The 27,165-nt window shown below is 37.5% G+C and overlaps 2 protein-coding genes across 2 annotated transcripts; both read right to left on the reverse strand.

Annotated features, from left to right (window-relative positions):
* Positions 1-837: 837 nt before the first annotated feature.
* LOC115627069 lies at positions 838-21,804 on the reverse strand. Its single transcript, XM_030522617.1, has 3 exons — positions 21,332-21,804; positions 1,263-1,481; positions 838-976 (listed from the first exon to the last, which is right to left on the reverse strand). Exon 2 carries the CDS (start codon positions 1,477-1,479, stop codon positions 1,357-1,359), a length of 123 nt encoding a protein of 40 aa, XP_030378477.1. The 5' UTR covers positions 1,480-1,481; positions 21,332-21,804; the 3' UTR covers positions 838-976; positions 1,263-1,356.
* A 2,295-nt stretch (positions 21,805-24,099) lies between these two features.
* LOC115627237 lies at positions 24,100-25,304 on the reverse strand. Its single transcript, XM_030522860.1, has 2 exons — positions 25,161-25,304; positions 24,100-25,081 (listed from the first exon to the last, which is right to left on the reverse strand). Exons 1-2 carry the CDS (start codon positions 25,165-25,167, stop codon positions 24,231-24,233), a joined length of 858 nt encoding a protein of 285 aa, XP_030378720.1. The 5' UTR covers positions 25,168-25,304; the 3' UTR covers positions 24,100-24,230.
* Between the last annotated feature and the right edge of the window lie 1,861 nt (positions 25,305-27,165).

The raw sequence follows: 27,165 nt of genomic DNA on the forward strand, positions 1-27,165 counted from the left end.
TATTTCTTTTGACGCACACACCCACACACACACACACACACGCACACTTGACTGCACAAAACGTTGCGTCCGGTCCAGCTGTAACTTGGACTTGTGATGCTGCTGCTGATGATGATGATGATGATGGGGATTGCTGCTCCTGCTCCTGATGCGTTGCCTGTCGTTGATGGCCGTTCAGTATTTTCTGTGTTTTTTTTTGTTTTTTTTGTTTATTTCTTTTTTTTTTTGGCTTTGCTTCACTTTTATTTCATTTCTCCTCTTTTTTTTGAGTGAGTTGCTTTCTTTTTTCTGTATTTTTTTTGCTCGGTCTCTGGGGCTCGTGTTTGGTCTTTGGCGCTTTGACTTGCTTAGAGCTGTGCGGCGTGTTGTTGTTGCTGTTGTGATATGCCACCGCAATGACTTCGTCTGCGTCGGCAGCCACTGTACTCCTGATCCTGCTTCTGCTGCTCCTTCTGCTGATACTGCTGCTGCTGCTGCTGATGACGTTGATTGCTTTGCATTTCCTCGCTTTTGTTTGCACAATGCTCACAACAGCTGTTAGGAGCAATGTTGAGCTTTGGCGCTGTCCTTTATTTTTATGCGGTTATCGCCTCTTTTTGTTCCACCACTACTGTTGTTTTTATTGCATTTTAAACATATTTACTTAGGCAATTTTTTTTTATTTTATTCCCTTTGTTATGACATGCGGCGCATTATTTTGCTTGAAAGGATTGCACGCGTTGCGTCTGAAAAATCTCCTCAACAGCCGCCACTTCACAAAACTTTCCCAGCCAAAGTGGATTGTGATAGATAGATAGTTGGATGGATGGATGGATAGATGGCTTGGTTCGTTGGCTGGTTGCCTGCTTAGTTAGTTGCCTCCCTTCGCCAGCGATCCAATGGCGCCAACAGATGCTGCTTCCTCTGCTCGTGCTTCTGTCTGCCCCTCGTCCCCACTGCGAAGCGTTGTGTCTGCTGCGCGCGATTTGCAATTTGCCTGCAAGTGAAAAAGTTGAGCCATAAGCATATTTAAATAGTTTTGAAATTATTTCTGCTGTCGGCTGTCGGCTGTCTGCCTGGCAGTCTGGCTGTCTGGCAGTCTAGCTGGCTGACTAACTGAATGAATGACTGACTCTCTGACTGACTTGAGTGTGTGTGGTGTGCGTGAGTGACTGACTGCCTGAAGTGTTGTTTGGGTTGTTGCTGCCACTGCCGTGCATTCCACTGACAACCGCAACGTGCAACTGCTTCTATCAACTGACTATATAACTATTACGACGCACCTTTTCGAACTCCTCCCGGCTGCTTGTCTCCTGCCTGGGCCTGGGGCCGCTGCTTCTCTTCAATACTCTCGCTAGTTATTTGCTCTTTATTTGCTCAGTTGTTCACGAATAGTCGCCAGCCCAAAAATTTAATGAGCTGAAATGCCAAATAGACTGGAACCAATGTTAGTGATATGTACACATAATAGCTCCAATTGCCAGTTATTTCCTCCGTCATAGCTGCATATGAAAAACAAAAAGAGAACAGAGATGGGTTGAGGTTAAAAAATGACAGAACAAATATTGTTGAATAAACGGATACTCTGGCGTCAAATCAAACAAACAAACACTTTCGTAAAAACATACATATATCTGTTGTCTGATGGCAATAAACAATAGAAGCCGCAAGAGTCAGGTACCATGGCATACACTCAACAAAATTCTACAATCAAACGTCCCTAAAACAAGCCAGTAGAACATAAAACTTGTGCTAGCCCGACTCTTGTGTACCTTTTTTCTCCCTACAGCCATTCAAATGAAATACATTTTGTTGCACGGATCGTTCCTATGGCTTCCGGTTATGGTGAAGCACTATACAAAGCTCATAGCTACCAGAATTGGTTAAGATGTCTTCATGGTTTGTATAGTTTGTATAGACTTGCTCTGCATATGGATAAGACAAGTCAACCAAGTTTATTATCCCTAGTTGTTATGGTTCAAAAGTTCTCGACGTTCATACAGTCGAACAGATGGACGACGGACATGTTTATATCGATTTGTTTTGTCCTGCCGATCATATATGTATGATCTATAACACGTTTTTACTTACACTATATACAAACCCTACATAATACATACATCATTTGTGTAGCTATAGACAATCTACAGATTAGGCTACCGACTTATACAAGTAGCTATATATGATAGAAGAATGATTATTTTAAACGGACCAAAAGCTCTCCTTTCATTAACCGCATAGGTCTTCTATGAAACTACGTGCTAAAGGGTAAGAAATTAATAGTCGAGGGCATTCTATAACAACGTAAAGAAAGATAATCTAATCGATGAATAATAATAAACAGATCTTTATGTTAATATGTTTGGTGTTGAATATAATATATTTTTTTCAACTCTGCAAAATAATTGACTTGTTCAAGTAACTCTCAAATTGTTCTTAAATATTATAATTAGATATTAATGTCGTACTCGGAAATCTACTTTAGCTGCGTAGTTTATCCTTAAACTAGAATCTGAATCAAAACAAAAGCAATTTGAGTCGAGGACTAATTCTTAGAGCTAAATGTTTTATATGCATTTGTCACTGCTCTAAAAGGTTCAATTTAAATGTAGAGTATGAATAGAGCGATGTTGTTCATCTTTATTTTCGAATATCATTTTTTGCACTCCAAATTGTCAACCGAAATATGTATAGTAGACATGAATACTATGTATAGTATGTAGATTTTAAACGTTACTAACGATATTGCCGCAACGTACTATTTGTAATTTGTTTCGACTGATAAGCCGACTGATAGACTTGGAAATCTTATCACGTAACACAAAATATATTCATCAGTTTTATGACACCCTGGACTATATACAAATAGAAATATTCTGATAAACTGATAAGAAGCTTATTGTTGGAAAAATTGCAATTTTAATGAACCTTTATCTAGTTTTCCTAGTTTTCCCAAATTTTGTCTAATGACAAAAAAACAAAATTGTGAAATGGAGAAAAAATTGCAAAAAAAAATAGAAGGTTAAGCGAAAAATATCGCTTATACTAATTTTCTAAAATAATAAAATGTGATATTGTTATTGCGAATAACTTATACTTTTATTTGGAAGCTAGTCAGCCTGCCTTCCCAAACCACACTCTTCGATTTTTAAGTTCCCCCTTTTGTGTTGTATTTTTGATGCATTTTTTCACCTTTTTTTTTAGTAAATGCCAAATGCAACGCACACTTTTTTCTCAATTACCCAAAGAACAAACAAAATTGTTTTAAAAATAAACTTTGCGCGAATGTCGATAAAGAAAGAGTCGCGAAAGAAAGTGGAAGGAGAAAAACCAGTTTGTAACTGGAAGGTACAAATTTTGTTTCATTCGCCAACAAATCAAGCGATTGCCAAAATAAGAATTTCACAAAATTCCGTTGCGAATCGCAGTAAAATAAATTAAAACCGGAATAGAAGTTCCATTTGTCCATATATTGTGCTGATAGATAAGACGGATCTACTACCTAGCTAAAATGTGCATAGCTTTTAAATAGGTCTGTACTGATATAAAGAGGAGTAGACTTCTTTTTGTAAAGTTTCAAAAAGGTGTATTTCTTTCTTCTGTAGTTGAAGAAAAAAATAAACAAATGGTAATTGGAGTTCAAGAAAAAGACGACCTAATCTTTAAGTTTAGAGATAACAACTTAAAATTCATATAATATCTGTTGTAGAGTTTCTGTTTGTTATTTTTACGCAACCAAAATTTAAAAAGTAATGAAGTAATTCAACTTTCTTAGCCAACTCGAACTAAAGAACAACTTAATTGCCACAAAAGGAGGTTCATTTAATTCAATTGCAGAGTTTATTAAAAACGGTATGCTTTAGTGTTAGAATAAGTGGCACAAAAGAAAAAGATATAGCGCGTAAAATACTTGATTGATGGGATGGTTTTAAAAATTGTGGGAAATTCTATTATTTTTTATTGCACTGAGAAATTCGTTTTACAACACATTCTCGTTTTGTTGACTGTATAAGCATTTGGGTGTCTTTTGTGTAAGAAATGAAATATTGAATGTATTTTTGTTTGTTCGTTTGCTTGTGTATCTTATATTGTTTTTTATCTATGAGTGTACCTACTATGTAGTATACTTGTAGTATGACAGAGGAACGTGCTCTATTTGTAGTATTTGAACTGCTGTTTCCTGATGTCGTGAGCGATTTGAGGAGACGACGGGGGACGAGTGGGACCAAACCCACAATATTGAAGCTGGTAAGCTGCTTAGGCAGCTTTCGAGTGTTTGGGCGACTCGGTCCGACCCTAGTGTCGATTTCGCAGGGCGTCTGGCGGTTTAGTCACTCCAGAGTTCAACTAGAGCTCAAGTGTCCCCCACACATCATTCACACACAACTCACCCACTCAGCAGTTGACATTCGTCACACAAACAGACACTCACAGCCACACCCACACTCACAGTTACACTCACATGAGTCCCTGGAATCAGGTGCTATATGGTTGCACTTCTGGCAGAGCGTTAAGTAAGTGCAAAAGTGCACGAGAGGTGTGTGCTCGTTGACGGGCTGGCTTACGGATAGAAGTGCAGATAAAATAAAGTACAATGAAATAAAAGTGAAATATTTTAGTCACAACAGCACGCTTTGCTTGGTTTTGTTTATTATTATTATTTTTCAAACTCATTTACACTAACAGCTCCATAAAGAGTATTGCGTTATTTTCCGTTGCTCGGAAAGTCGTTTAAATGTTTAGCTTTGAAACAAAAGAGATTGGATTTTCACCATCACAATAAAAATATGATTTATAGGAAAACTAACCAAGGTCTTTAGCTTTAGTTCTACACATCTGATGCGACCGACCTTGACCGATGATGTTGAGGCAGCTTTTTGGTCGGACAAAGACAAACATAGTTCAGATTTCTTCACTTCCGAATTGGCTTTATGAGCCGTAACTGAGTGGATAAGTTCTTTTCAGTAAGTAGGAAGCCTAATTGGGGTTTATATCTCACAAGTTGAGTTCCACATTAGCTGTGAACAAAGGATGGTTGGCAGAGGGACAACACTGCCAAGGACACACATAGGTAGACCAAAACTCAACTGCGCTCCTGCAACTCACAGATGGGCATCACAGCAGACGACAGTTGCAGGAAATGGAAGGAAACAGAAGCGAAAGAAATTCTGGAACACCTCGTCTGCCCCTGCCCAACACTCGTTACATTTAGAGGCGTGCCTCATTGAAGGAGGCGGCAAAATACTCTCCCAGAGCACAGTAGGATGCTGACAAATTCCTAAACTACTTTTCAAACCAATCACCCACAGTTGGCATCACTAAGAACCAATTTGCGTTGGACCCTATGTGCTTGTGACAATCGTATTTATGTGCCTAATTAATCATAGGTATTAAGAGTTTATTCATTATTATTTTCTATTTAATCTAAATTAATTTTTAGCTTAACGTGCATAAATGAATGTGCCAGCATGAGCAATAATGTAATCCAACAACAAGTTGTAAATATTATCATAGTAATCTAAATCGAAGCCCCAGGTGCTGCTCCATTATTTGTTGTCTTTCTCACCCCAGATCTTTGCTTTGTGAAAACTTATTAGCCTAATGAACTATTCTCTGCTCTGGCAGCCACATGCGTATCCTTGTGAAGTTGCTCTGTGTCGTCGGGCTTGACCCAAATGTGATGCTGCCACTTTATTGGCCCCTTCCCCAGTCAGTGTGCTGTTCTTGGTTCAAAGGCTGGCAGATATATATATATATGTATATATTTATATAGGATATATATATAAGTATATACATATATTATATAGCATAGAAACCTCAAGTACAGCAACGGTGTGCCGCCCTTTTGATGTTTTCAAACACTACACACACGCACACACACACACGCACATATATATTCCCATTCATATCGCAAAGCCAGGCCCTTGGTCATACATATGTATGTGTGTGCGTGCTAGACGAAGTTTTTAAATAGGAAAAAATTGCCTTTGGCCATATTTTGCATACTAAAAAGTACATCAATACACACACATATACTATATATGTACAAGTATATGTAAGTGTTTGTGTGTGTGTGTGTGTGTGTACATACGCACTGCAGCAGCTGCCCTTCTGCCGAATGGTTAACAAAACTTTTTTAGAGTGAAGTTACTAAAGCAACGGCCAACTTTGATGCCACCCCCCAACTTATGGCCAAACCATAAAAGACCAACTACTACTATGTTGGCAGCAGCATAAAACTACAAGTAGTACCCAAAACAACACACATACATCTATATATATATATATATATATGAAAAAATATCAACAACAACAATATATATATAAGTTTAATTTTTGTTTGAAGAGCTGCGGTTGAGGCTTCTACTTCTGCTCTATTACCAATGAAAATGTCTGTATGTATAGTATGTGTGTATGTATGTGTGTTCATGCGTTTTCACCGCTTTATGAGCCACAAGTGTAGCAACGAGCTGGTGCAGGTCCAGGCACGTCGTCATCATAGCCCCAGCCATAGCCATAGCCAAAGCTATAGCCGCCGTCGTCGTCCTCGTTCTCGTCGTTTTTGGTGCTGTTGCTGCTGCTGCTGCTGTTGTTGTTGTTGTTGGCGGTTAGCTCAAGTGTTGGCCAAAGTCTTGTAAAAATTAATAAGCGTGTAAATTTTATTGTATTGCCAAACAACAATCGCCAACACACACATACACACATAGAACACACCTAAAGTTTTATGTACATGAAGAGTTTTGCTGGTTTTTTTTTTCTCATCTCACTTTTTTATTTCATGGCTTTTCATTCGCAACTTTTTCTACGCAAGCTTAAAGGTATTTGTGTGCGTGTGGCAGCAATTTGTTTGGCAAACGGCACAGTGGGGCAGAGTGGCACGAATATGTGTCTCTCTAAAATGTTATATGTAAGAACACAGAAGAAGGCGGAATAGATCCCTCTTTGTATATTATATGCTTATATTGTTGATCAGTCCGTCTGTCTGAACGCCAGGATGTCAGGAAGTATTAGACCTCGATTGATGTTTTGTTGAGTTGGTATTCGTGTATATGTTTTTTTTATCTCCCAATTACAATTTAGAGTAAATAATAGCGCATTTTCTGATTACTTTCGGGATGCAATAATTGGCTTGTAGTAGAGAGTGTAATAGTCTTAGGTAATAGGAAGTGTTCCTAGAATAGTGTGACAATTCTAGTACATCAGGAGCTGGAATACTGCTCATGTGTTTTTGGTGTCCTCCATAGGAATCGCATCGGGATTAGATTAAGTTGGTCCAGCAACAATGCTCCATTTAAAAATGCATTGTCTCACCAAGGCTCGAGCGAAAAGCATATATTTTAGCCACCTCCGAAAGAGTATTACTGACCAGCAAGGCTGTTACTCGGGCTTACAAGATTTTGTAAAGAGTTCTTGAAGCATAAGCGTAGGTAATGCTTTGATTGCAAAAATTGTAATATATTGAAGCGCAACTTTTTTCCAAGCTTTTCACATTAAGCACTTTAATGTAGTGGTGATTATGTGAGTATTTTTGATAAAATATAAAAGGGGCGTACTTCAGTATATGTATATTATATGTACATATATGAACACACGCAATGTTATGAGTATATGAATATGTTTTATTTTAAATACATGTTGTTATCATGAATTATGGGATCTACAATGATAACTATTAATGAACTTGATCATTTGTTATTGCATATGGGACCAATTTTTGGCTTATAATGCTAACGAGTCATTGGTTAATCACTCGCTAGTTTTATTAAAAATTGATAACCACTTTCCTTCATTCTAATACAACCTTTTCATCTTCATTTACTAAGTAATCTGGATGTACTTATATTCTAGTTATATTCCAGTTATATTTTTATTGGTTGGAGATTATAAAACATAATAGAATAGGGGTTGACTCCACAATGAAATCATTTTGTGCGACCATTCAAATTTCGCCATATTCATTTATATTGTTGAACCACTGTGCGCTGGACCTGGCACTAGTTCTCACGGTTGTTTTGGTCTGTCTGTGTGTGTGTGTGCGTCTGGTGGTGGGAGGTGTCTAATGCTTTGTGGGCTGAGTGTAGTTTTGCTGGAATGGGGAATCGGGGGGGGGGGGGGGGGGCTATGTTTTATTCTGCCCGAGGCATAACGGCGACAATTTAAGTTGGTGCTTTTGCTCCAAAAATCTGCATAAATAATGTGTTGCGTTCTGCCTGCGGGCACTTGTACTGTGAAATTATGTGCGGAGTTCGGAAATAGCAGCAACAACAATAGCGACGATAGTGCCACAAAGTGTTGATGATTTGATACCAAAGTGGCTGCTGCTGCTGCTGCTCTTGTTGTTATTGTTGCTATTGTTATTATTGTTGTAGTTGTTGTTGTTGTTGTTGTTGCTGTTGTTTTTTTCCCATTCTTTTAAGAGCGGCAAGTAAAGCGTCTCTTAATGGCAATCTAACGACCTTGTTCCAAATTGCAGCTTCGCGCTCGAGCATTGGTGGGCTTCTCCAGTTGCGAGTTGCGAGTCGCGACGCAACGAACCGCGGCGGCTCACTTGGAACGTCATTTCCTGTTACGTGGTGCGTTGTGGTTTGGTTTGGTGTTGTGTGGTGTGGTTGGGTATTGCGGGAATAACGTAAGCGAACGTGCTTAGGTTATTTACCGACTGACACATAGCCAAGAACTCATTTATCAGGATAGGGACGTGTATTATAAATTATTTCTACGACGCCACGCGAATGTAGGCACCGCCTCTGTGAGCGAGGCATCTGCCTGCTGTGTGCTGTGTGCTTTATGCTGTATGGTATGGTGTGTTTGCCTTCATTGGTGGCAAATGCAACAGCAGATACATTTTAGCACAGGTTCAAAGGCCTGCATTGCCACGCTATCGCATAACTCTGTAGGGATTTATGACTTTGACTTTCAATATTGATATCTCTCTGCACGATTTGGTTTGGATTTTGTTTTCTCTGTTTCGCTTCGCAAAGAGAGCCTAACTACGTGCTTTTGCTGCGGTCGGTGAAGCGAGGCTCAGCTCAGCTCAGCTCAGCCCAACTCTGCAGATTTGCACAGTGAAGCGCGTCGAACCGTTATAGAAAATAATAACTAGCCACAATCCAAAGCTCTAGACCAGAATGTGATAATTAAAACTTCACGTTCGTTGCATACGACACGCGCATGATTCTTTTCAACTCAATTGATACTGTCAATCGTTTGAATCGGTCAGAAAGTAGGCAGAGTTGATAAATGAGGGAACAAAAGGGTTCCCAATGGCTGGAGCATTGAACTTTCAATCTAATGTAAGAGGCCTATCTCAGTATCTGGCAAGAGAAATTATTTATTTATTTAATTTGAAATGTTCTAATGCTTTTTGGATTATTAAGCCTTCATTCGATTATTCATCCACTTGTGTAAACAACTTAGCCAATAGGTTGGCAGAATCTCGTGAAAAACGAAATGTTTTTAGAATAGACAGAGAAGCATCGTTACTCAAGAAGATATTGGATCCAAATTAGATGATAGCTTCATTTTTAAATCGTCATAAGCATAGTCTGCCTGAATACTAAATAGCCATTACATTTTAACATCAATGAGTTGGTACGGCAGATCCATAAATGTTGTGAGGTCAACTAAGACTAAGACTAAATTATATAAATCATCACTATTTTGCGAATTGTAAATTAAATGTGGGTTTCAAGCTTTTTATTTATTTATATTCAGGCAACTGTGGGTAGTAGTTGTATTGGCTAGTTAGTTTCGCAGACAATTATGGTTACTTAAAGGAGGGGGTCATTAGTTTTCAGTGCATCTCTCTATTTAGTTTCTTCGCATTTGAAAACAATACAAAAGCAGCAGAAACCATTTAAACCAACGCATATCCAATTCATTTGTTGATCGAAAAATTAAAATCAATTCTTCAGAACAAACACTTTCGCTGAACAAGTTCGAGAGCTGACTAATTCGATAAATAAATATTAAGACCCGGACTGATCTATTAAAATTAAATTGGTTTCTTTGCAATGTGAAAAGTTTGTATCTAAATTTTTAGCATTCTAATAGAGATGCACAAATGTTTTGGGGAGTTTCATCTATTGAGAACGCAAGTATTTTATAAAACGTTAAGTGAGGGTCCTGAGGTCGTGGAAAACGTCCTCTCAGATAGGATAGGGCTCTTAACATCTCTTATGAATCGGCACAGTACTATTTTATTAATATTTATGGGCAAACGTATTGCACAACAAAAAATTGTCTGATTGTAAATGAATTATTCGAAAAATACATGTGTGATTTCTTCCTGTTTTCGAAACTTAAATATCCGCCCCATGAGTTGCTAAAAGGAACGAAAGGCCATCCCGGCTGAAAATTAAATAATCAATTGTCAGACTTGTATTAGGCTCAAAAGAAGCGTATTATAAAAGGCGATAATAAAGATTTTCATGAAAATGCATAATGCATGCGCTGTTAATAAACAAATATTGCTTGCAAGAATAGCCTAGAATATTTGTAGAGTATAAAATTTGTTCTTCAAAAGTTTGTAAGACCTGGTAATTATTTGAAAAATCAATTTACAAGTGAGCCGCAATTGAAATATCAATAATGTGGCGAAGATATAAATAGACTTGAATAATATTTAAACTCGTTCTTCAGCATCCAAATTCATAGGAATTAGCTTGCTGACTAACTCACGCATCTTGTCCGATCTAGTATGAATTGACATATAAAAGTAGAGTAATTAACACCCCGACGACAGCAACAACAAAGCTAGCCAAATGTTAGTCTAGGGCAATAGAATAATAACAGCAACAACAAAAGAGACAAGAATATTAAAAATAAACACAACCCAAACACCAATACATATGTACAAATATGTGTGTATACAAAACAAATGTTCAAAGTCAATGAACCCGAACCGGCCGTAACAACAACAACAACAGCAACAACAACAGTAATATGAAGAACAAAGCAACCGACCGGCGTCCGACCAGCCGGCACGCCACACACCAGTTGGATATGGATTGAATCGATCAAGCGATTGACGACGACGACGACGATGACGACCACGACGGCAACTCGTCGATTCCGGTAGTTGCGGCGTTCCAGCAAGGAAATAAACGCTCGACAACCAACCACAACAACAGCAATAGCAATAAAACTGACTTTGAAATTGTGCAACAAAGAAGTGTAAATAAATGTGCACATATGTGCATACCTACATAAAAGATTAGACAGAACGGCATAGTTGCTCGCATTCCCCCCCCCCCCCCCCCCCACTATGGAATGCCCTTTGAGTTTTGGAATTTTCATTGCAGGAAAGCAATAAACGTTTACATAGATTTATATACCCTTGCAAAGGCTGGCTATATCCCCATTGATCTGCAATTTGTTCCACTCAGAATGTTGCGCATCTTTAACAATTACTCGAACTCTGAAGACATTGCCGGCCGACTTTACGCTCTTTAAGTCTGCGAATTTAAAATGAACCTATAGATATGTACAATAGTATCTTGTATTACAAAATCGAACTGAGAGTAAGCGAAAGCTTCCAAAATAAGTATCGATTTTGTGAGCTTAACACGAACGGTAAAATAATTAATGACTTAGACAATTAAACCAATTATGGGTTAGGTAGCACTCGAAGATGTTGCCACACGCGGCCGAATTGACAAAACCGCTAAGTCTTAAGACTCCCTTGTCTTTTGGGCAACTGTTTCGACTTTAGAATTAAATTAGCTAGTTACGAGTATTATTTCATTAGTCTATTCGTTTAATAGACTTGAGTGCATAGGAGCGAAGTAACTAATATTTTGCACTGAAAAGGACATTTTTAACAATGGGCTTCGCCCCTGCTATAGAACCTTAAACCCATTAATTATTACGTATTGTACGTATTTTAGTCGATAGTCTATATTTGAAGGCGTCATTTACATCAGTAGTTACTGTTTGCTTGTCAATGTGAATTTAAGTAAGTTTTAAGACTCCTTTGTCTTTTAACCAACAAAGAATATTAATTATTAAACAAAACCTAAAAAGTCTGACTATATTTAAGATTGCTTGCAAGTTCGACAACAACAACAAAAGCTGATGCTTTACGCTTTTTCTATCTTGTAATTATACCTTTCATTAAGATCAAGGACCGAAATAAATATACTTACAATGGAATATAGAAAAAAACGACAAAAACTAAAGCTTTTTAGCCATGAGAAATAATGCTAGAGGTTCTACCATTACTATTACCATAAATGATGAATATAATATATTGGCAAAATTTGTTATAACCATCGTCAAAGATTCTCGTCTTCTCTCCACGTTTGTATGAAAATAATGTACAAACGGCTCTTTAAATAAATTAAATTTAAACGCCTTGCAGTCTAAATAGAGCGTTAAATGAAAACAATTGAATGCCCTTTGAAAATTTTAAAACTCTTACCCACTAAAGCGAATTCAAAGTCTGGCACGTTTTGGTGTCTTTGTATTTCGAACTTTTCCGGTGGATGAGAGACTAGATGCGAACTGAACAGTACATGGCGGCATAACGAATATGCCCGCTTGCCAATTCAGTGTAGAGTAGTGAAAAAGTATAACAAAAAAGGCTCAACTGCAAAGTGCATTGTATGCAAATTGTTAACAAAGTTTGCTGGAAATTTGTTTTGCGCCCGATTTCCGCTGACATTGACTTGTCGTCGTTGCATGGCCGACACAAGTTGATGGTCGTCAAGGGGCAGTGAACGGATGGGGTTGTGGGGCGCGTTGTGACACGCGCATTCAAGCTTGGCTTTATAAAAATATATAGCTCTATATATAAATATGTGTGTGTATGTGTGTGTATGTAGATGAATCTACTATATGTGTGTCTGTATGATAAGAAGCGTGCTAGATTTTTATTTCATTTAAAATTTTTTCTACAAAGCTTATCAGCGTGAAGAGACGCTCAAGGGTTCGAAGGAGACATGCGCGTGACATAGCAAATAAAAAAATATAAAAAAATGTGGAAAAAAAATAAATAAAAAATGAAATAAAGGCAAAGTGGCATTTGAAATACAACAATGCTCAACATTTTTGCATGAGAAGTCATTAAAACTTTTTCGGGCTGACAGCTGCGCGCAGGGATTCTCTATTGCTGTGTGTGTGTGTGCGTGTGTGTATATGTATATATATGTGTGTGTGTGTGTATGTGTGAACAAATTGGCAAATTTTGATGTGCCTCCCTCCTCCATTGTCATTGCAACACAACGCAACGCGACACGACGCGGCACAGCACGACACGGCACGGCTCGGCTCGGCTCGCGTTGAAAAGAATCCCAACAATTTTTGGCCACGTCGAAGTTTTAATGGCTATGGGGCGGATTGTTCATTTTCTAAGGCGCAACTACTATTTGTGCTCGCCACACGAAACTGCCGCACATTTAACTTTTTGCACCCTTTACTCATACAAGCGGCTTATTAGATTTGAGCACGGATTTAATATTTTTTATTTTATCTGGGTTTTGCATTTTTAAAAAAACGTCTGCCTGTATGTAGGCTCAGATCTTGGATATAGCAATAGCTAATGAGTATGCCAATACTGAAGATGAAGTACCAGCACTAGTCGCATTAATAGCGCCCCAGTGTTTTGGCAAAATGGTAGTAGGAAAACAGTATTTGAGCAAATTTTCAAATTGGTTGATAAATTTGGTTAATAAGTTGAGGGTCTTTTTTTACGAATAAAACAAACAGCTTATGTTGTTAGTATGGGAGGTCGATAGGAGCTTGTAATGATATACTATTTATATACAATTCCTTATTTAAGGATTATCAAAAGTTGTACCTCTCATAAGCTCTCTCATAAGAAATTAAGATATCACATATGAAGAATTGAAGGAATAGTGAAAGCGTGTACATAGAGAAGACGTGCATAGTGCTGAGCTACTTTTTAAACCATTTAATCGAATTAATGATATAAATTAGCAGTATTTTTTTTACTACATTGAAAAACTTAAATTGCAACAAAAAATGGGAACAGGTCTTGCTTCTCTTCGCTGATGCGACTTGTACCTTGAGGGATAAACATCAAAAATCAATCAGGAGTTCGGAATCGTCCCTCTAATACTGAAATTGGTCAAAATATTTGTGTACTGCATGTAAAAGTTCGATGGCAGTTCTCAGCTAATAAATAATTCATAAAAAAAAGTTTTGAATACAAAAATAAGTTAGCGTAAATGTTTTATTTATGCCGCACTGAAGTATTCATTATGCAAATTATTATCGATACAGAGTACTCTCTTGTGCAGCAAGGAAGAAAGGAAGTGAACAATTTTGAAAACGCGAAAACATTTAATTATGAAAATAGTTAACCTTCAGTAATTTTTAAGGCAATTGTTCAGATTTTAATAATATCGAATTAGACTTTGATATAACTGCTTTCGATTCAAAATGTGGATATATGATTAAAACATTCATCAATTAATACTAGTTATGTATTTTGTTTTGAAGACCAAGACTGAAATTTATTCAATTAGCCGGTCAACTTTATAGTAGGTAGTAATAGTAGCAGCTTCTTTTTTTCATATTCACTTGAAAAAAGTTAACAAAACGTTTCTTAATGTTATAGTTCAATTATATAGGCTTGGTTTAAACCGTCTGTCGATCATTAACAATTACCTTGAACTACTTACATAGGTTACTACAACTGGCTGCCCGGTTCTTCCCCAGATACCAGATCGATAGCCGTGAAGTTCGGATAAGATGTTGGTATTACGGCCATTTAAAGTTATATTTGTATTATATTATTTCAACAACTTTATAGTTTTTTTTTAAACATTCTTAAATCTTGTTTCTCAATGAAATTTGGTTTTAATTTTTCGTATTTTTAAGAAAGTGTATAAAAGTAATTAGTTGGTAAGAAAACGCTTGCCAAGTCGAGTTTCCAAAGCTATAGCCTGCCAATGGCAACGTACAGCGTATTCTCAAGTCGAGTGAACTGCTTAATAGGGATTTCTGTTGTTTTTCTTTTCTTGTATTTTTTGGTTGGCCGGTTGGTTGGAAATTTGTGCAATTGGCGCAAAGTGGACTTAGCAAGTTGACGCTGCTTGAATTTCAGTTAAACTACTTATAGTTGACAACTTTTCTCTGTTAGATGGGATTTTTCTTTTCTCTTTCGACGGATCGGACTAGCTTGGGCTTTTACGAACAAGTATACAAAAGTATAGTATGTGCTAATAAATGAGTCAAGTGTTCAAAAATAAAGTTGGGCAATTCGTTGTCCAGCGTACCGTGACACGTTTGCATATTTCGAGCTTAATTGTTAATTTTTTCCGGACCTCAAAAGCCTGACCATTGATAAAAAACTGCTGATAAGCAGCGACTGGGCGCATATGAATGATAATTCGTTCCATTATACATATTTTTCATTGCTCTTGGAGAAGTATAGTTTTTGCATAATTGAAATGACCGTTACCTTGAAAACCCGCCTTCCCTCCACCCGTACAGGCATTAACTTTTAAATGCAGCTGCGGATTAGACAAGCCATGCTAATGCATTTAACAAACTCATCTTTAAGATGAAACTTATGGTTGAGCACGCACCCAAATGGAAATTGCTGGAGGCATAAGAAAAATAACAGATTATAACAAAGAGGGGGCGAAATTAATTTAATGATGATGCAACAGCAACTGATGGAAAAGTAATATTCGCAGAGGAAATTGTTAATCATATTATTTAGTGCTTTTTTCGCATGAGTTCCATTTAGATTACACACTTCAATTGAAAGGCGTATGAAATTAATAATTAGTTTGAAATACAATTTCAACAAATCTTATTACTTGGTTCTGAATTTTGTAATCAGTTTTCTAACTCAAAAGTGCTGATCCAAACTGTCAGTTCTGAAGAAAAAGTTGTCACTCATATTATTTTGAGGAGTTGCTTTCTTTTTAGTCATTTTTTAATCCGTGGTTAAATGAGCAAATAATTCGTATCTTCATTTGTTGTATTTGTTAATAATTTAATTATAGTATAAATTTATATTTAATTTATTTATTTTTATATATTAATTTGTGTGCAAATAATTTGCTCAAATATGTAATAGAAAATTCAAGTTGTCCTTGCAAAGTCCATCTAACACAGATTTTTAGTTTTGCTGCGGTCAGACAGGCCAATAATTTGCCCTCTGACTCTTCAAAAAGGACATGAAAAGGACAAAATTCCCAGATTTATTAAGAATGTGCAGAATATAATGTTATTTATATTGAAACCAGTATGAATTCTATACAAAAGAACAACAAAAAGTGTATTTATTTTGCAACGATTGCTTGGCCACAGCGTTAGTTATGATCTGGTTAGACATGCAAATAATTTGCATGCAAATTATGTCGAGTTCCACAAGTATGTGTAGAATATTATACACAAATGTTGGTTGCTCGAACAATAAGGTGCCTTGGAATTTACTTCGACGCAAGCGTTAGTTACACAAAAGCCATTAAAAGAAAACAACTTTGTTTGCAAATTGTTTGCATGTCCGGCAGTTAGATTCATTAATTGTTTTCTCAAGAAGTAGGTTGTACCTCGAGTAATGCTGTTGATTCAAAGAAAATGCTTACTAATTCGGAGAAATTTAATATTATTTTTGAATATCGTTAGCTATATCATGTAGATCTAATGGGATACGAGTATTTTTGGCATTTTCAAAGCAATGTCTTTAGGTGTTCATGGCCCCTGTGTTTCATTTCGTGTGCTTCTTTCTTGCCTTGACTTGAATTCCTTTTGAAGAAAGATCAAAAGGTTACCACAAATTCTATTGAATCGGTGCTGAAGACAGACAGAGTGGGGACTCATAGAATAAAGCTGGATTATTTGCTGTTGTCATGAGTTTTTCATTAAGCCCGCAGCATGAGTTTCCATTTAAGTGGAACTAATGCCGATTTTACACTGCTCATTAGGGTCAAAAGCGTGTACTTAGCTGTGAAATTTAAGTACGCCATTTAATTTTGTTCATTCCCTTTCTCTGTCTCTCTCTTTCTCTGTTTTTGGGAAATGTACTGTTTTTTTTTTTTTTGGTTTTTTGTTTAAATGACGTTGCGGTCTGGAGCGTAGATTAATGTGATTATTTATTAGAGAACGAGAACGAACAACATGCCGTCGCTTTGATTGACGATAGAAAATATTTTGTGCGTGCCAGGACTGTTTCAATTATTGCATTACTTTTTCCTTTTGTTGTTACTATTGTTGTTGCTGTGTTGTTGTTACTAAGCCCAACACACAGCTTGCAGCCTAATTTTATTTACTGGGAATAGGGCAAGAAGAAAGGGGGAAAAAAATGTAATATGGGCACTTGGGCGTGACTTCGGCCACTTGTTTGTGCGGAGCGTGCGAGTAGGTTTTTAAATTGAAAAGCCATGGAACTGCCGACGACGGAGCACTTTTCAAAGACGAAGTGACAACTGGCATACTGATGATGCACACACCTACATATGTACATAGTTGTGTGTGTGTGTGTGTGCGGTATGTGCGTGTGTATAAAAATATAACAAGTGCCAAGCGAAATATGCACATACATACATACATACACACATACATAAATACGTACAGCAGCAAGTGGCTGGCTTTTTGGAGTACAGTGGTGGAGGCAGCTGGGAAGGCGTTGGGAAGCTTTTGTGTTTTTGGACAAAACTGGTGACTGGTGACTGGCGACTGGCGGCTGGTGAGTGCTGCTTGCCGCCTCAGCTTCTGCCTTTGTGGCAGGCAGCAGTCAGGCAGTCAGGCAGCCAGCTGCTGCGGCAACTAATTGTTGACGCTGGCGATGATGACGTTGATGTTGAGGACGTTGCCGCAGTTGGCAAACAAATATTGAAGAGTTTTTCGCAGGCGCACCAAATATATAACTATATACTACAAATATCTCTCTCTCTCTGTCTCTTTCTCCCTCTCTCTCTCTCTCTCTCTCTCTCTTTTTGTATTTAGTGTATTAAGTTAGTTTGTGTGTGTCTGTGTGTGTGTGACATGCCTGTTGACAGGATGATGCACAAACAAATAGACTTGCCGACTTGCTGGGTTGTTTGGTGTTGCATGCTTGCTTGGCTGCTGGCTGCTGCATGTGACTTTTGTTCAACTGCTAAAAGTGCAACAAACTTTGACAAAATAAAATGAAAATGTAGCCCAAAGGCAATGATGCTTCTGTTGCAGAGATGCGCACGCACCGTGCTCCTCTCGACCCAACACGGCACGCCCACGAAAAGGAAATCACAGGCATGCAATCCGATGATATTTCATTAATTTAGTGGATTTATTATTTATTTCAAATTGTAAATTATTTATAATTGAATTCATTTTATTTATTATTTATTTCATTAAGTTCTTCAATATTTGGTTTCTTTCTTTTTCATTTTATTTACTAGTTAATTTTATTATTTATGTAGCCTTAATTTCATTTAATTCTTATTTATTTATTTTTATTATTCTTGTTTCAATTCTTTAACTTATATTATACATTATTATATTTTATTGATTACTTGCATATATTTATTTAAACTTTTTTTATCAAGGCTATTAGTTTCTTAATATAGTAAATTATTAACATTCTATTTGGATGCACAAGTAATTTTTATTTTTTGTCGCATAACCTTTTTTGACTTCAGACATGTTTTTGTATTGGTTTGTTTGATATTAGCTGGACTTGAGGTTTACTTTTGACTTTCAAAAGTATCGCATGGAAACCCAACACTGTCGATTATGCTCTTTGGGTTTATTTTAATGAAATCGATTTTGAGAGTTTAAAAGAATTGTTTAAATTATGTGTATAGAAAAATGTCAGTTGCTTGGTTAAGACATTCATATTGGAATAATCGTTATATAGTTACATATTTGGAGTTCATTTTCATTACAACCAACTCCTCTTATTTCAAATCGTATATGACGACTAGGAGGGGTTGGGGGCGAGAGGGCGAAGTAAAGCACCAACTGGTGCAATAATAGATTATGAGTATACTTAAATGCAAATAAGTTTGGAATTTTTTTATTGAATTCCTTAATTCCCTAATTTACGGCTTAGATGAATAACCAAAGTTATTTTTAGAAAATACCACAAATCAAGCTATATTATCAAAGCACAAATTAAAACTGTTAACTGTGCTTAAGTGTATGCGTTTTTTTTTTGTTTCTCTTGGCTATTAAAAACCAACACAACGGACGAAATTACAGCGTGAAAGACAAGAACTCGTGTCACGAAATAAAACACGGCACACGCCCACCTCTATTGTGCAGTACAAGCAAAGTAGAGCAGGGCAGAGGAGAGCAAAGGGTAGAACAGCATTGCCAGAGCATAACAGAAGGCAAAGAACAGTTAGAGCTGTTTGAGGTCGTGCCCAGCTGTAGGTGGGTGGGTGGGTTGGTTGGTTGGAAACACAAATTGGGGGGAGGTGCACCAAATGAAGCACCAGCAAGTGCCATTGCTAGCAACTTCAAATCGGCGAACACACACGAATAAGGCGCGTTGCATTCACACATACATACACACAGGCACACACACACACACACACACACACACACACACACACTGACGCACTGCATGCACATGATGCAGGCAAAAAGAGCGCGCGCGAGAGTCAGAATGCATTGAAATTGAAGCACTCCTCTCATTATGCTGCTACTGCTACCGCTTCTTCTGCTATACTCTAGCTGGCGGCAGCGGTTTTTGCTGCAATGGACAGAAGAAGAAAAACAAGTAGAATGTTAGAATCGCACTAACACGACTCTTCTATACCCTGTAGCCGCCCCCACCTCTTCCGACACAGGCAAACAACTAAAAATAACTTCATTTTACCAATTGATACTACGGCAGCTATATGATATAGTACTTCACCTATGTCGATGAAACTTTTGATAGAGGCGAGGCCTAACAGGCATATTTAGATATCTTTGCGAACAATAAGAAAGGTATTCTTCTAAGTGTAACTATTTTACCAACCATTTCTATGGCAGACTTATCAGCCTGTGAACTTATCGGTTTATATGTATTTTAAAATAAACTTGATTTAGATATGGATAATACCAGTTCACATGCTACGTTTAATGCCTGTTGCTGTTCTGATTTAAAAGTTATCGGCGTTCATACGGACGAACAGGCCTTGAATCCTAGTAAAAATACGTACCCCTGTACTCAGGTTAGAATATAAAAAAAATAAATTAAATTAATTGTTTTTTAAAAACTTTTGTGGATTGATTTAATTAATAAAACATCTTTCAATGCTAACAATTACAGTGGATATAAAAAATATCTTAAGCGGGGTAGTGGGGGCTTTTCTCGGACTTCGAAGTACCTGCTTACCAAGTTTGGCAAATCGAGGTCGTTCTGACCTCCTCTTGTCAAGCTGATCAGAAATACGAGTATATTAGGGAATCTGCTAAATTGAACGATTTTATAATAACCTTTTACATATCCTTCGGGTACAGGGTATATAGTACAACAAAGAATCTCACGCAGGGCATGCAGACGACAACTTGGTTAGAGTTGCTGTTGCTTGTTGCTGAGTGGGGGCGTTGATGGCGTTGCTGCTTGACTGTAGGAGCGAATGTTCTCCCTCAATAACACAACATTAGCAACAGAAACAGCAAAAACAACAACAACAACGCAGACGACCCACTTGACAAGGCATTTCTTTCAATTTCTATTGCTGCTGCTGCTGTTGCGGTGTAGTGGTTGTTGCTATTATTGTTTTTGTTGTTCTTGCGAATTTAGACGAAATTTTATATGTTAATATTGTCATCGCTGCGTTGCTCGCTGCTGCCTAACAAATCAAAATCGAACAACAGGCACACAATAGTGGTGTTCTCGCGACTGATTTTGATGTGCAATGAGTTTTTGTTTTAGAACAGCTGTTTGTAGTGTGACCAAACAAGCTTTGTGCAATACGGCCACATTATTTGTAATTAAGAAAAGAAGCCCAAGCTCTAAAACTATTTAATTGCTTATTTGATAAGATTGAATCTTTGATAATTTGTTCTCATTTAACAACCAAAGAAAACTTTTTGTAATAAATATACTTTTGGGTGACATTTTTGGGAATTTAATTTTTAAACTAGTTGTTCCAGTAACTGGAATTGCAATATTATATATATTCTATCTATTACATATAATAACTTAGAAGTCACAAATGCAAATCAGTTGCAGGAATACCACTAATATTACACAAACACGCATACACACACACACACTCATACACATACAGACGTGTGAGACGCTGGTACGGGTAAACAAAATTCCAATAGATAAGAAACATATTTTGATTTTGAACAACAACAACAGAAATGTTGTACACTATTGTTATTGTTCATACATAGATGAACAAATATAATATACATGTATAAATAATTGATATAAATTAATACTTACTCTGGCGCGTTCGTGTGGCTCGGCGTGTGCCTGTGGGTTATGATTAATGAATCATCTCTTGTGACCTGTCACGTCTAGAAGAGCGAGGAGCGGGCGCTGGAGTTTAAGTGGAACACTTTGATGTGAACAGAATACAACAACAACAAAACAAAAAAAAAAACAAAAACGAAACAGTTCAGGACAGGCTAAGGCTGACGCTGACTCCACTTCGAGCACAATGTTGTTGTTGTTGATGCGCGTTTCTGGCGCAGATATTTAGGCCCTTGCACTTGTTGTCGTTCTAAGTATTATTGGCTCTTGCCGTTCGCCACTGACTGGGCCAACAAATTATTGTCTGATAGCCCTGAGCACGCGTTTAATGGTGCAAGTTAGCTGTTTGACTACGCCACTCACAAACACTAACCACATATATAAACAACAAATGCAACATGCACACGTATGTGTTATATTTGCAGAATGCGAAAAAAAATCACAACCACATCCGACGCCGACGACCGCAAAAAATTTACTACTGAATAAATCACTAGCGATGTGTGCAGACGTAGCCAACAGGCAATATTGGCGACTGCATGGCTATCGATAACAGCATGCTAAGTAGTCGATTAGTTGTTTCATATGTGAAATGAATGTGTAACAGTTTGCGCATGTGGGCAACAGTGACGTCATCGCATTTGAAAATGTTGCTGTGTGATCCATCCATGTAGACAGAACTGTGTATTTTCCATTTCATTCAATTAAGTTAGTGTTCAGTAAGCTGAACTTAATGAATCTGAAGTGAATTTAGAATGAAGTGAGCATTTCGGCTATTTGGCGCTCACAAGTTTAAAGTCAGCTGATAGCAGAAATATGGGCTGGCATGACGTCAGCAATATGTCGTAGCTGCGCGTCCATTGCCAAGGCCACTAGAGAGCGCTTTAGGAACACAGCTGATTCGTTATTGGCAAGTACCGGAAGTAACCGGTAGGTGGCGTCTTCAGTAAATCGTTATCTAGTTTAAATATTTGTACAATTTTATTGTTGTGTTAACTGTTTGCTGTTGCAAAGAATAACTAACGCTTTCCGCGTATTGATTAGCATGCAATCGTCTTAAGCCCATTTCCGCGATATCTCTGTTGTCTTATCGGGTGCGGCAATTGGGTGTAAAACAGTCAATTTATTGTCGGCTTGATATCATTCACAGTAACAGTAAAGCTTCGAATTAGTGAAAAATTGTTCAACAGATGTTCAGGTTAGTTGTGAGGAAACTTAGCAATGCATACGACTTTATAAATTCCCCTATCAAATTATAAAATAGTTGAAAATAGAGAGAAAATATTATTAGATTAGATTTAGTTTTACTTGGGAACAGGCTTATCAGATAAGATTACTTCGAAACTATATGAAAAGCAGCATGCCTTCAAGAACTTGATAGTGGCTACAAATCTACTATGTTGTAGAAGTTATAAATAAAATTCCAAGAAATTTTGAATAGTTGATAACGTTTCATTCGCAAAATTGTAGTTTTTGGTTTCAATTTGACCAAAAACGGGAGAAAAAAATGAATTATTGCTATATTCTTAAAAAATAAAGTCATTCGATAAATATAATGATCACAGTTACGATTTTTATTATTATTTCTTTGAACGTGTCAACTATTCGGAGGCGTTATTAAATATTTTTCATGGAACATGGTTCAATTTGTAAACAAACTTTTATGGTATAATTAAGAGTGGCACCCTTTATGGGTCCACCAAACCCCATTAGTCTGCATATTTGCAGACAAAACCCATTATTCTTTTAGGTGCCCATTTGTATATCAATATTATTTTCTCCAGTTCATATAGGTTTGAAGTTATGACGCTAAAAATGTCCTTAACAGTGTAATACTTGTATGCCATCACGTAGCTAGATGTGCTTATAACTTAAAACACATGCCTACTTACAAGTTAGAGGACCTTACTCTACAAAATTTCAGAGATTCTAGCATTGGGGATTCTTTAATTGGGGAAGATCATAAATACACCCGTGGGTAGTAAATTATGGTCTATGTATATATTATAAGTTAATACAACATTTGATCTACAAATAATAAAAATCCCTTAAAATCAACACTAAATCGATATCGAGAATCCGACATTAAATTCAATAGTATCAGCAAATGTATCTTAATAATGTATATTTTTTTTGTATATATTAACTAACTTCCGGCTCTTTCATGTGACAAATTAAAAACCGTTTAATCGTGACTAGTCAAAAAAAAAAAAAAAAACATTTATTAGACCATTTGTAGTGCCAGAAACTACATATATAAATGAAATAAATATCTGAAATCTAAGTGTAAACAATTTCATGACTAGACTATAAAAGTCTTTAGGTTCAATAAGACTACAGAGGGTGGGGCGATACGTGTGGATCCATTTGAAAAGCTTTTAATATAAATATAACTTTTGCGTAAGGGTTAAGCTTTTATTGCTTTAGAAAAATTGTTCATTTATTTCAAGGCATTTCAACATTAAAAAAATATATATAGTTGAGACAAAGCTCCTTCAACTCCCTGTAGATCATCTCTGTTCCATAGACTAGATGCTAATACATACATTTTATACGTTTCTGGAAACAATTAGTTGATGGAACACAAACAATCTGTGGATATCTTTTGGAACCAATTAGTTTAAGGAACATAGGTGGTTCTGATACATACACCACTCTGTGGATCATCTCTACAGATCTCTTCGCTAAATAAAAACAAATCTTCAACCACCCGTAGATCATCTTTAAAGGCTTTTGGCTTATAGGCATAAATTGCATAAAAAATGGTTAATTTATTAAAAAAATTTTTTTTCAAAATTATAAAAAAAATATAAGTATAGTGGAGGGGTGGAGGAGGGTGTTCCTTCAACAATCAATCGGTAAATAGAGTCTATAGGTGCACCAGAACTTCGTATTCCTCCAGCTTGACCTCCTCGCCGCCGAAGGGAATGTAAATACAGCCGTGAGATGGATGAATTTTTCCGACACTGAGACTGTCGCAGTAGTTGGCCCGACCCACGTAGAGGCGCTCGCCATCGACATTGCTGCCGGTGGAGACGGCATTGGGCACCACATTGCCATTGGAGGCGGGCACCCATTTATAGCCGGCACCGACAAGCACCTCGACATCGGTGATCTCGTGCTCGAGCGATCCGTAGGCCACATAGGCTGTCTGCTTGGCCGGCACCACCTTCACGGGCAGAAAGTCGCCATTGCGTTCGATGCGGCCCACATAGATGGTATCACCATCGGAATCGTGGCCGGCCACCAGAGCACCCTCGGGCATAGAAGATGCGTTCGCCTGCAGCCAGGACTCTGGCTGTGACAGCACCTCGTACTGAAAGATCTTAACCTCCTCGGAGCCGAATGGGATGTAGAGGCAGCCATGCGATGGGTGCACCTTTCCGACGGTCAGACTGCCCGCATAATAGCCACGGCCCGCATACAGATACTCCCCATCCACATTTCGACCCACCTTTACAGCTCCCAGCGGCACGCTGCCATTCGAGCCGGGCAGCCACTGATAATGGAAGCCGGTGAGCGCCTCATAGCTGTCCAGTTCCACTTCCTCGCAGGCATAGGCCACATACGCCTTGCCCTTTTTCGGAATTATTTTGGCTGGCAGCAAATCATTGTTGTAGCTCACACGGCCCACGTAGATGGTATCGCCATCGGAATCATGGCCAGCTACGATGGCATTCGCCGGCACCTCCCCATTGCTGAACTGCTCCCAAAGGTGATCTGCCGGGCATTGTTGAACGACAGTTCTGAGTGGCAAGTCTACTTAGCTGGCACTGTCCCCACTTGGGACTTCCCTTACCTGTCATTTCGTCTACTTCGATGGTGACTGTACCGCTGTGGTGTCGGTTTGCCGAACGACTGAGTGAACGGCACCTGCCCTAGCAATACCTCTAATGGCCCATTCTTGTTGACTCCCAGATAGCGTTTATCGGCCCTGATAAGTTTGCAGTCAGTCTTTAGTCGGCAGTAGCAACCAGAATATTGGCCGTGGACGTGGACGTGGACGTGAATGACTGACAAACATTTATTGCCCCAATATTTGGGTCAAGCCACGCAATGTTCTGAACATACGAGTACAGACAGTTTGTATTGTAAGCTATACTTATACTATATACTCGTATTACTAGTTGTATGCAGTTGTAAATCCCCTTTTAATCTTATCATGCGCAGAGTCTTTTTGTAAAACTTGTGCTAAAAAAGTGACAAATCAATTGGAACTAAAGATTGCAAACACACATACACATATGGACAAAATAATACAAGTAAGTATACGTTCACTGTCATGCATATACATATGTACAAGGGCGTACGCAAGGGGGGGCAGAGGGGTGCCATTGTCCGCCCCTACTAAAAAATTTGCCATATAAAGTCGACCACACGTTCATTATTATGACGCTCTATTTCGCCTAAAAATGGAACTGAGTTGGATTTGATGAAGTTTTTTCATAAATTATTTTTTAAATCGTGCTTTATTAAATCAAAATTTTAATTTTTCGGCTCCCCCCCTTTTGTTAAAGCTGCGTACGCCCTTGCATATGCATGTCGTATTTAGATAATGAAAGTTATTAGGTCGCCTTAAAAATATAAACCTAGTGGGTAACAGAATTATCATTTGAAAAGGTTTTTGATTTTATTGCAAAAAAGTAATATATATACTATACTATATATTAAGCAATAAAGAGTGTTCTTTACGAGTAGACGTTTTGTTTATTAAATGAGTGAAGCATTTCAATCCATTTAATAGCTTAGCATCCACAAAAACATTTGTCATCAATTCACGTTTAGATCATAATCGAAGATTTGAAGTCTTCTGCAATACAATATACTACTATAAGTATACGAAAAATATTTTATACAAATAGGACCTGGAAATCGAGCGGGTCTTTCGATAGGGACAACTCTTCTTAATTTAAGTTGGCACTCCACTTTTCTAAATGGCATATACACCTAATTCTGTTTTTACACGGTAGATTGGTTCCAGAAAAAGTCGCGTAAAAAAAACCGTGTAAAAATAGACATTGAATAAAGTCGTGCAACATTCATGATTTTCAATTTTCAAACCGCGTTCAATTAAAACCGTTTAAAAATATAATTATTGTATTGTATATCGTGTATTTTCAAAATGTTGATTCTCAACTTTCATGGCTCGTTCGTGTTTCAAAGTTAAAGCCGCTTAATCGTTATTTTAGTAACATAAATTAAGGAAATAAATATAAGTATAATAGTGTATACAAATAAGATCGAGCGGGTTTTTCTATTTATTTCATTGCCTACAAATGTTCGTTTGTGTGATTATTTACAGTGTGAGTATTTCGATGTTCAAAATTATTGAATACATATGTAAATGTACAATGGATTTATTGTGGAGCCAAAATGCGTTTCTAAAAACAGCTTTGAATTTCGTTCTAAATATTCCAAGTGCGAGTAATAGAAAAATCTCTTTGCTTAAACTCCCTTTTTTTAAATAAAAGCTTAAAATCAATAACAAACTAATAAAGGGTGCCCCAAATTGTCGGATGAAACCAAGGTTCGATCCTTTCGCTCATAGTTTTGCCACAGATTGGTTGATCGCAGAAGAAAAGATGTTATTAAAGGCGTCTTCTATGTCTAAAAAACGCCACTTCACTTGTGATCTCCCTAGTTTTGAGATAATGGGGTAAAGGGGAGTATCGAAGGACCTGCTTTACAGTAACAGTGCCGCGTCGAGTCTCTCTCTCGAGTCTTTTGAAGAAATGGCAATAGGTTGAAATCTTTAGCCTGCCGGAATGTAGTTGATAGTTGTAGTTTTTTTTTAGCATTACTTT

Source organism: Scaptodrosophila lebanonensis, unplaced genomic scaffold (genome assembly GCF_003285725.1).
Source record: "Scaptodrosophila lebanonensis strain 11010-0011.00,11010-0021.00 unplaced genomic scaffold, SlebRS2 tig00000092-arrow-pilon, whole genome shotgun sequence".
Taxonomy (NCBI): domain Eukaryota; kingdom Metazoa; phylum Arthropoda; class Insecta; order Diptera; family Drosophilidae; genus Scaptodrosophila; species Scaptodrosophila lebanonensis.

What these genes read in the sequence shown, in the direction of transcription:
- LOC115627069 (XM_030522617.1), bottom strand. Translation starts at nt 1,479, where the DNA reads ATGACGGAGGAAATAACTGGCAATTGGAGCTATTATGTGTACATATCA.